At 43.1% G+C, this 15945-nt stretch overlaps 1 protein-coding gene across 1 annotated transcript in view; it reads right to left on the bottom strand.

Moving 5' to 3' along the window:
- The window catches only part of LOC135537149 (globoside alpha-1,3-N-acetylgalactosaminyltransferase 1-like), a 41979-nt gene extending 26332 nt beyond the window's left edge, over positions 1 to 15647 (bottom strand). The window contains exon 1 of the mRNA XM_064963349.1: positions 15532 to 15647. Coding sequence (XP_064819421.1) covers positions 15532 to 15599 — 68 coding nt within the window. The 5' untranslated portion in view covers positions 15600 to 15647. The remainder of the gene's footprint in view (positions 1 to 15531) is intronic.
- Positions 15648 to 15945: the final 298 nt, after the last annotated feature.

Genomic DNA, 15945 nt, shown 5'->3' with positions numbered 1-15945 from the left:
GTCGAACTTGATGATAGACTCACACATTTAACACCACTCTGAGTCGAACTTGATGATAGACTCACACATCTAACACCACTCTGAGTCGAACTTGATGATAGACTCACACATCTAACACCACTCTGAGTCGAACTTGATGATAGACTCACACATCTAACACCACTCTGAGTCGAACTTGATGATAGACTCACCCATCTAACACCACTCTGAGTCGAACTTGATGATAGACTCACTATCCAACACCACTCTGAGTCGAACTTGATGATAGACTCACACATCTAACACCACTCTGAGTCGAACATGATGATAGAATCACACATCTAACACCACTCTGAGTCGAACTTGATGATAGACTCACACATCTAACACCACTCTGAGTCGAACTTGATGATAGACTCACACATCTAACACCACTCTGAGTCGAACTTGATGATAGACTCACACATCTAACACCACTCTGAGTCGAACTTGATGATAGACTCACACATCTAACACCACTCTGAGTCGAACTTGATGATAGACTCACACATCTAACACCACTCTGAGTTGAACTTGATGACACACTCACTATCCAACACCACTCTGAGTCAAACTTGATGATAGACTCACACATCTAACACCACTCTGAGTCGAACTTGATGATAGACTCACACATCTGAAAATAAAAATAAAAGAGAGCCGCACACTCTTGGAGCTCAGATGCAAAAATGTAATACCAACGTTTCGACAGCCAAGCTGTCTTCATCAGGGTACAATCACAAACACTGCGGGATGACTCGTTTATATAGTGTCAAAGGACACAGGTGTCTGTAATCATGGCCAGGAGTGGCCTAATATCATTGGTTAATAATCAAATATTAAAATGTCATACAAAGAACAGCATACAAACAAATGGATAGCATACGATCATGGATTAATTTGACTATACAAGTTTACACACAATTACAATGGCAAAATCACAATAATCACAAGAATGGCTTCAGATCAAAGTCTACGTTGAGACCGGAGGGCGCAAGGGTCTTTAAATTAAAGATCCAGGCAGCCTCTCGTTTTAACAATAAATTATCAAGGTCACCCCCTCTCCTAGGGAGGGTGACATGTTCGATGCCAATATAACGCAGTGACGAAATCGAGTGGCCTGCTTCCAAGAAGTGGGCCGCAACTGGATAAGTCAAGTTTTTACACCTAATGGTGCTACGGTGCTCTGAGATACGTACTTTTAATTCGCGCTTTGTTTTACCTACACAATTTTTACCACAAGGACAAGTTATAAGATAAATAACTGCCTTAGTGGAGCACGTAATAACACCTTTTATTGGGATCGATTTCCCTGTTTGTGGGTGTTTGAAGGATCTACATTTATAAGTGCCATTGCATTGAGCACAGCCATTACATTTGTAATTTCCATCCAGTAGGGGCGCAAATAGACGTTGCTCATGAATATCTTGGGGTGGTAAATCAGAGTTTACCAATTGGTCTCTGAGATTTCTGCCCCCATGAGAATACGACCAAGGGAAGGTCCGAAAACACATTACCAAGACTATCATCGGATTTTAGGATGTGCCAATGTTTGTGAACAATTCCCTTAATTTGTTCAGAGCACTTTGAATAACGGGTAGTTAGAATGCAAGAATGCGTCTTTTTGCGAGATTTACCTTGAAAAAGGTCATGTCTCGTTTTGTTTTGAATTTTCTCAATGGCAATATTAATCTGATCATTCTTGTCTCCTTGAACTTTCTTTGCATCTCAGCCATATTTCTGTCGAAATCGGACTGTTTTTTGCAAATTCTTTTGATTCGACAGAATTGGCTGTAGGGCAAACTGTTTTTCAAGGGAAGTGGGTGACAACTATCAGCCCTCAGCAAACTATTACGATCACCACTCTGAGTCGAACTTGATGATAGACTCACATATCTAACACCACTCTGAGTCGAACTTGATGATAGACTCACACATCTAACACCACTCTGAGTCAAACTTGATGACACACTCACTCTCCAACACCACTCTGACTCGAACTTGATGATAGACTCACACATCTAACACCACTCTGAGTCGAACTTGATGATAGACTCACACATCTAACACCACTCTGAGTCGAACTTGATGATAGACTCACACATCTAACACCACTCTGAGTCAAACTTGATGACAGACTCACACATCTAACACCACTCTGAGTCGAACTTGATGATAGACTCACACATCTAACACCACTCTGAGTCGAACTTGATGATAGACTCACACATCTAACACCACTCTGAGTCGAACTTGATGATAGACTCACACATCTAACACCACTCTAATTGTGGTTCTATGGAAAGAACTGGAAGGAACTGTAAGTCAGCCTGTTGTTGTGATTCTGGATGGTCGCACAGCTCTCAATGACAAGAAGTTGCCATGGGGATACCATGTTTTGAGGTTTTTGGACAGATTTCATGTCAATGCTAATATGGATAATTGGCTCAGATAAAAAACATCAGCGTCTATGTTTCAAATGGCACCCTAATCCCTATGTAGTGCACTACTTTAGACCAGGACCCATAGGGGTAGTGCACTACTTTAGACCAGGACCTATAGGGGTAGTGCACTACTTTAGACCAGGGCCCATAGGGGTAGTGCACTACTTTAGACCAGGACCCATAGGGGTATTGCACTACTTTTGACCAGGGCCCATAGGGGTAGTGCACTACTTTACACCAGGGCCCATAGGGGTAGGGCACTACTTTAGACCAGGGCTACAATTTGCTAGCTAGCTAACCAACAACTGTAACGATGTATATGAGAGAGGAAGAGTGATCATTGTGCTAATGTATATTTGTTTTCAATAAACATTGGAGACAAAATATAGCTTACATGTTGTCAACAATCTAAGCCAGCGGTTTCCAATGGGGTCAACGGGAGATTTTCCAAAACCCTGGTTGAATTATTATTTTTTATTATGTCATCTTTGTCCCTCAAAATCATTGTAATGTGGTTAACCTTAAGAATCGTAATGACATGTATTAAAATCGAATAGTTAAAATTCAAATACAGAGTGACCTTAGATTGTGACAAATTGCCGCACTTGACCGTTGCTCTTGAATCATTCCCACGGTGAAAGCCCACCACGCTATGAAACCATACACTTTTGCAGAGACTTTGATATTACCAGCCGCAGTTGAAATGGGTAAAAGCAATGTGTAGAAAGGAACAGAAACTACAAACAAACCTTTGTCAGATAACACTGTGAAACTAAGAATTGATGGTATAGCAATCAAGAGGAAACTCTGACTGAACGACTCAAACTCCCCACCTTTTGCTCTCCAAATGGACGTTAGCTGTGGGGTTCGAGATGCCCCTGCATTGTCTATTGTTCTCTACATGTCGGGGTATGCTATTCACGTCTCACGATTCCCGAGCATGAAACTGCACAGGGGATGACAAACTGATTCCATGGGATCGAATGGTGGGCTTTTGCATAGATGGGGCTCCGTCTATAACAGGATTGGGGCAGGCCTCTAAACTCCAGTTATGAATGTGTCTGCCTCTGCCATATGGACTCATTGTATGATACATGGTTATAACATCTACAGAAAATACAGAAATGCCAATGGGGGCAGTGTTGCAGATTATATTCAGAAACACATTCCTGTAAAGATTAGAGAGTATCTCATGTTAAATACTGTAACATAGCTACAGGTTCATCTGCCTCAACTAATGCCCATTATGGTGGGAAGCTGCTATAGACCAAGTGTTAACAGTCAGTATCTGGAAAACATGTGTGAAATGCTTGATAATGTATGTGATATCAAGTGAGATGTACAATTTCTGGGTCACTACTGACTGGCTTTCATAAAGCTCCCCACTCAAGAAAACATTTAAAACATTAAATCAGTGCCTGCAACCTGGTTCAGGTAATCAGTCAACCTACCAGGGTAGTTACAAACAGCACAGGAATTAAATAATTAACATGTGCTGATCACATTTATACTAATGCTGCAGAAATTTGATTTAAAGCAGTATCCACATCCATAGGATGTAGTAATACCAGTATAAGATCTTCATTGTGAAGGGTTTAAACACTGTTTCCCATGCTTATTCAATGCTTATTCAATGAACCATAAACATTTAATGATCATGCACCTGTGGAACGGTCGTTAAGACACTAACAGCTTACAGACGATAGACAATTAAGGTCACAGTTATGAAAATTTAGGACACTAAAGAGGCCTTTCTACTGACTCTGAAAAACACCAAAAGACAGATGCACAGGGCCCCTGCTCATCTGCGTGAACGTGCCTTAGGCATGCTGCAAGGAGGCATGATGACTACAGATGTAGCCAGGGCAATAAATTGCAATGTGCGTACTGTGAGACGAGCAAAATAACAACACAATGACATGCAATCACATTAATTGTTACTCTCTCTAATTAATGGTCCATATGTAGCCAAATGTAGTTGCTGTTCACTCCATTTGTTCGAAAATGGATAAATAGTCAAAAGAAAAGTCCATAGAGACGCATACCAGCTCTACTTGTAATACTGCTACTACCAGTATTACTACACCTACACCTGGCGATGACACAAGTTGTTCTGCTTCCACAAGCACATCCAATGCTAGCATCAGTAATTCTACATTTGTTGTTAGCCCAGCTAGCATGGACACTGACAGTTGTGGATCTGATGCAGCCGAAGAGCTACTTCCTCTTTACTCAGGAAAGCACCGAACAACAGACCTGGATGTTGGCCCATCGAAGAGGCGCAAATATGATGACAACTACATTGATTTGGGGTTCACTTATATTGGGAGTAGTGCCTTTCCTCAGCCACAGTGTGTAATATGTGCAAAAGTACTATCTCACAACTCAATGAAACCTTCACTCTAGCTCAGACATTTAGAAACAAAACATGTCCATTTGAAAAATAAGCCACAGGAGTTGTTTGTGCGAGAATTATGATTTTTGAGTAGTAAGACATGTATAAAAGCAACAGACACCATTAATAAGAAGGGGCTAGAAGAATCTTATATGGTGATTTACCCAGTGGCTTGGACAGGCAAACCCCATGCTATTGTGGAGGACTTCATTCTTCCTGCTGCCATTGATATGGATGGAACAATGCTGGGGGAAAAGGCCCCAAAAAACTACACAGAAAATGCCTTCATCAAACAACACTGTTTCACAACGCATCAGTGACATGGAAGGAGATGTTTTGAAACAATTACTGCTTTGCATACAAGCCAGTGAATTACATGATTTACAGCTGGATGAGTCAACAGACACCTGGCACAGCTCCTGGTATATGTCCGTTATGTTTATGGGGGGTGAGTTAAGGAAGACTTTCTCTTCTGCAAACCACTGGAAACCATGACAACAGGAGAGGATTTTTTTTAAAGTACTGGACAGCTTTGTGACATCAAATCAAACTTTATTTGTCACAGATACAACAAGTGTAGACTTTACCATGGAAACGCTGACTGGCCAGCCCTTAACCAACAGTATAGACTTTACCATGGAAACGCTGACTGGCCAGCCCTTAACCAACAGTATAGACTTTACCATGGAAACGCTGACCTACCAGCCCTTAACCAACAGTATAGACTTTACCGTGGAAACGCTGACTGACTAGCCCTTAACCAACAGTATAGACTTTACCATGGAAACGCTGACTGACCAGCCCTTAACCAACAGTATAGACTTTACCATGGAAACGCTGACCTACCAGCCCTTAACCAACAGTATAGACTTTACCATGGAAATGCTGACTGACCAGCCCTTAACCAACAGTATAGACTTTACCGTGGAAACGCTGACTGACCAGCCCTTAACCAACAGTATAGACTTTACCATGGAAACGCTGACTGACCAGCCCTTAACCAACAGTATAGACTTTACCATGGAAACGCTGACTGACCAGCCCTTAACCAACAGTATAGACTTTACCATGGAAACGCTGACTGACCAGCCCTTAACCAACAGTATAGACTTTACCATGGAAACGCTGACCTACCAGCCCTTAACCAACAGTATAGACTTTACCATGGAAACGCTGACTGACCAGCCCTTAACCAACAGTATAGACTTTACCATGGAAACGCTGACTGACCAGCCCTTAACCAACAGAATAGACTTTACCATGGAAACACTGACTGACCAGCCCTTAACCAAAAGTATAGACTTTACCATGGAAACGCTGACTGACCAGCCCTTAACCAACAGTATAGACTTTACCATAGAAACGCTGACTGACTAGCCCTTAACCAACAGTATAGACTTTTCCATGGAAACATTGACTGACCAGCCCTTAACCAACAGTATAGACTTTACCATGGAAACGCTGACTGACCAGCCCTTAACCAACAGTATAGACTTTACCATGGAAACGCTGACTGACCAGCCCTTAACCAACAGTATAGACTTTACCATGGAAACGCTGACTGACCAGCCCTTAATCAACAGTATAGACTTTACCATGGAAACGCTGACTGACCAGCCCTTAACAACAGTATAGACTTTACCATGGAAACGCTGACTGACCAGCCCTTAACCAACAGTATAGACTTTACCATGGAAACGCTGACTGACCAGCCCTTAACCAACAGTATAGACTTTACCATGGAAACGCTGACTGACCAGCCCTTAACCAACAGTATAGACTTTACCATGGAAACGCTGACTGACCAGCCCTTAACCAACAGTATAGACTTTACCATGGAAACGCTGACTGACCAGCCCTTAACCAACAGTATAGACTTTACCATGGCAACGCTGACTGACCAGCCCTTAACCAACAGTATAGACTTTACCATGGAAACGCTGACTGACCAGCCCTTAATAACCTCTTACATCTATGGGGGCGCTATTTCATTTTTGGATGAAAAACGTTCCCGTTTTAAACAAGATATTTTGTCACAAAAAGATGCTCGACTATGCATATAATTGATAGCTTTCGAAAGAAAACACTCTGACGTGTCCAGAAATACCAAGATATTCTCTGTGCGTGCCCTAGAACGTGAGCTTCAGGCAAAACCAAGATGAGATGGCATCCAGGAAATGACAAGGATTTTTGAGGCTCTGTTTTCCATTGTCTCCTTATATGGCTGTGAATGCGAGAGGAATGAGCCTGCCCTTTCTGTTGTTTCCCCAAGGTGTCTGCAGCATTGTGACGTATTTGTAGGCAGATCATTGGAAGATTGACCATAAGAGACCACATTTACCAGGTGTCCGCCCGGTGTCCTGCGCCGAAATTACCAGGTGTCCGCCAGGTGTCCTGCGCATTTGGTATGTAACTGAGAGTCTCCTCATTGAAAACATCAGAAGCTCTTCAAAGGTAAATGATTTTATTTATTTGGTTATCTGGTTTTTGTGAAAATGTTGCGTGCTAAATGCTACTCAAAATGCTATGCTAGCTTTGCATACTCTTACACAAATTAGTCAATTTCTATGGTTCAAAAGCATATTTTGAAAATCTGAGATGACAGTGTTGTTAAGAAAAGGCTAAGCTTGAGAGCAGACGCATTATTTTCATTTTATTTGCGATTTTCAGAAATCGTTAACGTTGCGTTATGCTAATGAGCCTGAGGCTTTAGTCACAAACCCGGATCCGGGATGGGGAGTTTCAAGATTAACCAACAGTATAGACTTTACCATGGAAACGCTGACTGACCAGCCCTTAACCAACAGTATAGACTTTTCTGTGGAAACGCTGACTTACAAGCCCTTAACCAAGTAGACTAAAATAAAAAGTAACACAATAAGAATAACAATAACGAGGCTATATACAGGGGACACCAGGTACTGAGTCAGTGTGGAGGGGTACAGGCGAGTTGAGTTCATCTGTGTGAAGTGACTATTGACTTGGGTGACCGAAATCTCTGACAATTTCATGGGCCTTCCTCTGACACCGCCTGGTATAGACGTCCTGGATGGCAGGAAGCTTGGCCCCAGTGATGTACTGGGCCATTCGCACTACCCTCTGTAGCGCCTTACGGTCAGATGCCGAGCAGTTGCCATACCAGGCGGTGATGCAACAGGTCAGGATGCTCTCGATGGTGCAGCTGTAGAACCTTTTGAGGATCTGGGGACCCATGCCAAATCTTTTCAGTTTCCTGAGGGGGAAAAGGTTTTGTCGTACCCTCTTCACAACTGTCTTGGTGTGTTTGGACCATGATAGTTCATTGGTGATGTGAACACCAAATGAACTTTGGTGGTCAAGATGTGTTGGTATCTGTACTGATGGCTCAAAAGCCATGACAGGGAGACATAGTGGAGTGGTAACGCACGTGCAAGCCGTTGCTCCCGACGCCACTTGGGTAGACTGCAGCATCCACCGAGAGGCTCTTACTGCCAAGGGAAAACCTGACAGCTTGAAAGACATTTTGGACACTACAGTGAAAATGGTTAACTTTGTTAAAACAAGGCCCCTGAACACTTGTGTATTTTCTGCACTATGCAATGATATGGACAGCGACCATGTAAAGCTTTTACAACATACAGAAGTGCGCTGGTCATCAAGGGGCAAAGTATTGACACGTTTCTTTTTAATTGAGAGACGAGATTAAAGTTTTCTTTACTGACCATCATTTTCACTTGTCTGACCGCTTGATGATGACGAGTTTCTCACACAACTGGCCTGTCTGGGTGATGTTTTTCACTTGTCTGACCGCTTGATGATGACGAGTTTCTCACACGACTGGCCTATCTGGGTGATGTTTTTTCTCACCTGAATGATCTGAATCTAGGATTACAGAGACTCTCCGCAGCTATTATCAATGTGTGGGACGAAATTAAGGCTATGATCAATGTGCTGGAGAAAATTGAGCTATGATTACGAAGTTGGAGCTCTTCTCTGTCTGCATTAACAAGGACAACACACAGGTCTTTCCATCATTGTATGGATTTTTGTGTGCAAATGGACTCAAGCTTATGGACAATGTCAAATGTGATATAATGAAGCACCTGAGTGAGTTGGGGGCACAATTACGCAGGTACTTTTCCTAAACGGATGACACAAACAACTGGACTCATTATCGCTTTCATGCCTTGACTCCAGTCTACTTACCGATACCTTAAGAGTGGATTCTCAGCCCTCTCTAGCATGTAACCATTTGTAACCACGTACCTTAAGAGTGGATTCTCAGCCCTCACTAGCATGTAACCATTTGTAACCACGTACCTTAAAAGTGGATTCTCAGCCCTCACTAGCATGTAACCCTTTGTAACCACGTACCTTAAGAGTGGATTCTCAGCCCTCACTAGCATGTAACCCTTTGTAACCACGTACCTTAAGAGTGGATTCTCGGCCCTCACTAGCATGAAAACTAAATCCAGGCACAGACTGTGTGTGGAATATGATTTAAGACTGAGACTCTCTCCAATACAACCCAACATTGCAGAGTTATGTGCCTCCTTTCAAGCACGCCCTTCTCATTAACCTGTGGTGAGTTATTCACAATTTTCGATGAACAAATAAGGTTTTATATGTAAAATGGTTATTGATTATTATTATATTATTATTTGTGCCCTGGTCCTATAAGAGCTCTTTGTCACTTCCCACGAGCCGGGTTGTGACAAAAGCTCACACTCATTCTTATGTTTAATAAATGTATCGTATAGTGTGTGCTTGTGGCAGGCTTACAATGATGGCAAAAAAAACAACATTTGAGAGTGCGCTGACCCTGGTGCTAGAGGTGGTACACAGCTGACCCTGGCGCTAGAGGGGGTACAGCTGACCCTGGTGCAAGAGGGGGTACAGCTGACCCTGGTGCTAGAGGGGGTACACAGCTGACCCTGGTGCTAGAGGGGGTACAGCTGACCCTGGTGCTAGAGGGGGTACAGCTGACCCTGGTGCTAGAGGGGGTACAGCTGACCCTGGTGCTAGAGGGGGTACCCAGTTGGAGGTTGAATGTTTGAAGGGGTACTGAACTATAAAAGGTTTGGGAACCACTGCTCTGGTCTGTACAACCTGCGTAGCTGCAATACAATCACAAGTTCTGTTCCAGGGACAGTGTACTACAGCATGGTTTCGTCTACTTAAATGTCTTATTAAATCACATGCCGTTCTTCTGGTGAACTGGGGTAACATACAGAATACTACTGATATAGTATCCTACTTAATGAACTGGGGTAACATACATTAATGAACTGGGGTAACATACAGAATACTACTGATATAGTATCCTACATAATGTACTGGGGTAACATACAGAATACTACTGATATAGTATCCTACATAATGAACGGGGGTAACATACAGAATACTACTGATATAGTATCCTACTTAATGAACTGGGGTAACATACAGAATACTACTGATATAGTATCCTACTTAATGTACTGGGGTAACATACAGAATACTACTGATATAGTATCCTACTTAATGTACTGGGGTAACATACAGAATACTACTGATATAGTATCCTACTTAATGAACTGGGGTAACATACATTAATGAACTGGGGTAACATACAGAATACTACTGATATAGTATCCTACTTAATGAACTGGGGTAACATACAGAATACTACTGATATAGTATCCTACTTAATGAACTGGGGTAACATACATTAATGAACTGGGGTAACATACAGAATACTACTGATATAGTATCCTACTTAATGAACTGGGGTAACATACATTAATGAACTGGGGTAACATACAGAATACTACTGATATAGTATCCTACATAATGTACTGGGGTAACATACAGAATACTACTGATATAGTATCCTACTTAATGAACTGGGGTAACATACAGAATACTACTGATATAGTATCCTACTTAATGTACTGGGGTAACATACAGAATACTACTGATATAGTATCCTACTTAATGAACTGGGATAACATACAGAATACTACTGATATAGTATCCTACTTAATGAACTGGGGTAACATACAGAATACTACTGATATAGTATCCTACTTAATGTACTGGGGTAACATACAGAATACTACTGATATAGTATCCTACTTAATGAACTGGGGTAACATACAGAATACTACTGATATAGTATCCTACATAATGTACTGGGGTAACATACAGAATACTACTGATATAGTATCCTACTTAATGTACTGGGGTAACATACATTAATGAACTGGGGTAACATACAGAATACTACTGATATAGTATCCTACTTAATGTACTGGGGTAACATACAGAATACTACTGATATAGTATCCTACTTAATGTACTGGGGTCTGTTGTAACAAGCCATCATATTGTCAGTGCATTTGGGACCTTTGTCTCACATAAAGGGAGTATGTTTATTCTGGGTTATTATTTAGTTAGCTAGTATAAATAAATGATTAAACCAATTTGTGTAGTACTGGATCATGAGTAAAAGCTGGGGTTTCCGCAAATGCAGAATGATGATATGATAAAGAGGTAGTGATTAACATGTTGACTGTTTAATGGATGTGATAGGTAAAGACCGAGAGATGGTTACTCTGTAAACAACCTCTTCCTTGGTGCCCCAAATCCTAATGAGTTACTGGTTATATGATTCATTTAATCTGGTAACAACTAAACATAGTTAGTTGATTAAATAAATAACAGTCATCAGATTAACCAAGTGAAGTCACGACACAAGGCAGGCAATATGCTTGCCCTCATCATTACAGGCTGCTCTCCTACTAATCTCACTGTAACTCCCCCCCAGGTCTCTATTCTCCTACTAATCTCACTGGAACCCTCTCCAGGTCTCAAATCGAGGGCACAACACAAATCAAATCGAGGGCACAACACAAATCAAATCGAGGGCACAACACAAATCAAATCGAGGGCACAACACAAATCAATCGAGGGCACAACACAAATCAAATCAAGGGCACAACACAAATCAAATCGAGGGCACAACACAAATCAAATCAAGGGCACAACACATATCAAATCTAGGGCACAACACAAATTAAATCAAGGGCACAACACAAATCAAATCGAGGGCATCAACACTTTTGGAACCTCATTGTGGAGGAGAAATATCCAAACAGCAGAAAAGTTGCCATGTTGCCATGACAGCATATGTTGGATCTGACTAGCTCTGTGAGTCAGCACTTTCAGACATGAAGATCATCAAGTCAAAATAGCAGTCCACTCTAACAGATGATCACCTGGACACCAGCTGGAGGCTAGCAATCACTAGCTACAACCCAGACCATGCTAAGCTAGCGGACAGCATGCAGTGCAAACCATACAATCAACAAGGTGACATTTCATTTAATATTGGCGGGGAGGAGGAAACCGCATTAGGAAGAGTGTGGAGGAAGTAGATCCTATGTAACTAAAGTCTGGGCACCCGTAGAGTACGACCCTCACACTGGAAACGGTGCTGGTCCTAATCAAGGCACTTGTCATCTCCTATCTGAACTACTGTAACTCGCTGTTGGCTGGGCTCCCCGCTTGTGTCATCAAACCCCTGCGACTTATCCAGAAAACTGCAGCCTGCCTGGTTTTCAACCATCCTAAGTTCTCCCATGTCACCCTGCTCCTCCACACACTCCACTGGCTTCCAGTCGAAGCTCCACTATCAGACCATGGTGCTTACCTGCGGAACAGCAAGAGGACCTGCCCCTCCCTACCACCACTACCAGACCATGGTGTTTACCTACGGAACAGCAGGAGGAAATGCCCCTCCCTACCTTCAGGCTACCCTACACCCCAACCCAAGCACTCCATTGTGCCACCTCAGGTCTCTTGGCCCTCCCACCCCTGAGCTCCCGCTCAGTCCAGTCCAAACTCTCCTCTGACCTGTCACCCCAATGGGAGGGCAGCTCCCTATCAGTCCAGTCCAAGCTCTCCTCTGTCCTGTCACCCCAATGGGAGGGCAGCTCCCTATCAGTCCAGTCCAAACCCTCCTCTGTCCTGTCACCCCAATGGGAGGGCAGCTCCCTATCAGTCCAGTCCAAACTCTCCTCTGTCCTGTCACCCCAATGGGAGGGCAGCTCCCTATCAGTCCAGTCCAAACTCTCCTCTGTCCTGTCACCCCAATGGGAGGGCAGCTCCCTATCAGTCCAGTCCAAACCCTCCTCTGTCCTGTCACCCCAATGGGAGGGCAGCTCCCTATCAGTCCAGTCCAAACTCTTCTCTGTCCTGTCACCCCAATGGGAGGGCAGCTCCCTATCAGTCCAGTCCAAACTCTCCTCTGTCCTGTCACCCCAATGTGAGGGCAGCTCCCTATCAGTCCAGTCCAAACCCTCCTCTGTCCTGTCACCCCAATGGGAGGGCAGCTCCCTCTCAGTCCAGTCCAAACTCTCCTCTGTCCTGTCCCCCCAATGGTGGAACCAGCTTCCCCCTGAAACAGGGACAGCAGAGTCTCTGCCCATCTTCTGGAAACATCTGAAACCCCACCTCTTCAAACAGCATCTTAAATAATCCTTCTCCTCACCTCGACTCCCCCCCCCCCAAAATAAATACATAAATACACCTAACCAGCACTTGACCCCCCCCCCACCCCCATCCTCCATTCTAGCTCTGACTCTACTTACAGCTATGTTATTGAGGGAAAATGTACTTACTATGACTGAGATATGTAGTTGTCCCACCTAGCTATCTGGAGATGAATGTCCTGACTATGACTGGTCCACCTAGCTATCTGGAGATGAATGTACTGACTATGACTGGTCCACCTAGCTATCTGGAGATGAATGTCCTGACTATGACTGGTCCACCTAGCTATCTGGAGATGAAGGTACTGACTATGACTGGTCCACCTAGCTATCTGGAGATGAATGTACTGACTATGACTGGTCCACCTAGCTATCTGGAGATGAATGTACTGACTATGACTGGTCCACCTAGCTATCTGAAGATGAATGTACTGACTATGACTGGTCCACCTAGCTATCTGGAGATGAATGTACTGACTATGACTGGTCCACCTAGCTATCTGGAGATGAATGTACTGACTATGACTGGTCCACCTAGCTATCTGGAGATGAATGTACTGACTATGACTGGTCCACCTAGCTATCTGGAGATGAATGTACTGACTATGACTGGTCCACCTAGCTATCTGGAGATGAATGTACTGACTAGGACTGGTCCACCTAGCTATCTGGAGATGAAGGTACTGACTATGACTGGCCCACCTAGCTATCTGGAGATGAATGTACTGACTATGACTGGTCCACCTAGCTATCTGAAGATGAATGTACTGACTATGACTGGTCCACCTAGCTATCTGGAGATGAATGTACTGACTATGACTGGTCCACCTAGCTATCTGAAGATGAATGTACTGACTATGACTGGTCCACCTAGCTATCTGGAGATGAATGTACTGACTATGACTGGTCCACCTAGCTATCTGGAGATGAATGTACTGACTATGACTGGTCCACCTAGCTATCTGGAGATGAATGTACTGACTATGACTGGTCCACCTAGCTATCTGGAGATGAATGTACTGACTATGACTGGTCCACCTAGCTATCTGGAGATGAATGTACTGACTAGGACTGGTCCACCTAGCTATCTGGAGATGAAGGTACTGACTATGACTGGCCCACCTAGCTATCTGGAGATGAATGTACTGACTATGACTGGTCCACCTAGCTATCTGGAGATGAATGTCCTGACTATGACTGGTCCACCTAGCTATCTGGAGATGAATGTACTGACTATGACTGGTCCACCTAGCTATCTGGAGATGAATGTCCGGACTATGACTGGTCCACCTAGCTATCTGGAGATGAATGTACTGACTATGACTGGTCCACCTAGCTATCTGGAGATGAATGTCCTGACTATGACTGGTCCACCTAGCTATCTGGAGATGAATGTACTGACTATGACTGGTCCACCTAGCTATCTGGAGATGAATGTCCTGACTATGACTGGTCCACCTAGCTATCTGGAGATGAATGTACTGACTATGACTGGTCCACCTAGCTATCTGGAGATGAATGTACTGACTATGACTGGTCCACCTAGCTATCTGGAGATGAATGTCCGGACTATGACTGGTCCACCTAGCTATCTGGAGATGAATGTACTGACTATGACTGGTCCACCTAGCTATCTGGAGATGAATGTCCGGACTATGACTGGTCCACCTAGCTATCTGGAGATGAATGTACTGACTATGACTGGTCCACCTAGCTATCTGGAGATGAATGTCCTGACTATGACTGGTCCACCTAGCTATCTGGAGATGAATGTAATAACTGTAAGTCTCTCTAGATAAGAGCGTCTGCTAAATGAGTGACATGTCAAATGTAAAAATGTGCACCAAAGCCAAATAGTGCATCTTTAGTGTACATGGGACATGCTAGTGAATTTACTATTTGCAATTATCTTTCGGTGACACTACAAGTACACCGAATGTGTATAGTAGAACACTCAAATACAATCTGACAAGTACAGTTTAAGGTGGGTAGATAAGGTGGGTACACTCAGTACACTGAGTTGACATGAAATAGTACTATTACATCTCTTTAATTAAACTTCAATTTATTTAGTACAGATTTAGTTATTCCAAAAGAACACCATTTACTTACACACATAGTACATGCATAGTAATTACATAAAATATAGACACATACATACCCCAGAAGCAAAACAATTCCAACAATGAGAAGGAGAACAAACTGCTTTGCATTTGAACTGAAATGCATTGTTCCTCCAATAGTGTAAGCAAATATTTAGTTAAATCTACACTAGAAGCAATTTCCAATCAAATGAAGATCTCTCCAATGAAGCTCGTGGCTATCTCTTCAGCAAGCCAAGTCAAATGAGGGGGAGGAGCCTCAGCACTTTGAACTGTACCTCCATGGACACACATCACCACGGTAACCCACACCCAAACCAGAAGTAACCTGAAAATACAGTCCTTTACCAAACAACCCTAACCAGTTGTACATGTAGTGTCCATCCAAATAAGAAAGTACAGTCAAATAAGGTCAAATTTGACCAAATAAGGTCAAAAAAGGCCTCGTATTTAGCATGAATTAGGATTCCTAA

This window comes from Oncorhynchus masou, unplaced genomic scaffold (genome assembly GCF_036934945.1).
Source record: "Oncorhynchus masou masou isolate Uvic2021 unplaced genomic scaffold, UVic_Omas_1.1 unplaced_scaffold_713, whole genome shotgun sequence".
NCBI classification, from domain to species: Eukaryota; Metazoa; Chordata; class Actinopteri; order Salmoniformes; family Salmonidae; genus Oncorhynchus; species Oncorhynchus masou.
Note: the sequence above shows the minus strand (reverse complement) of the source record. Positions and strands in the feature narration are given on the sequence as shown.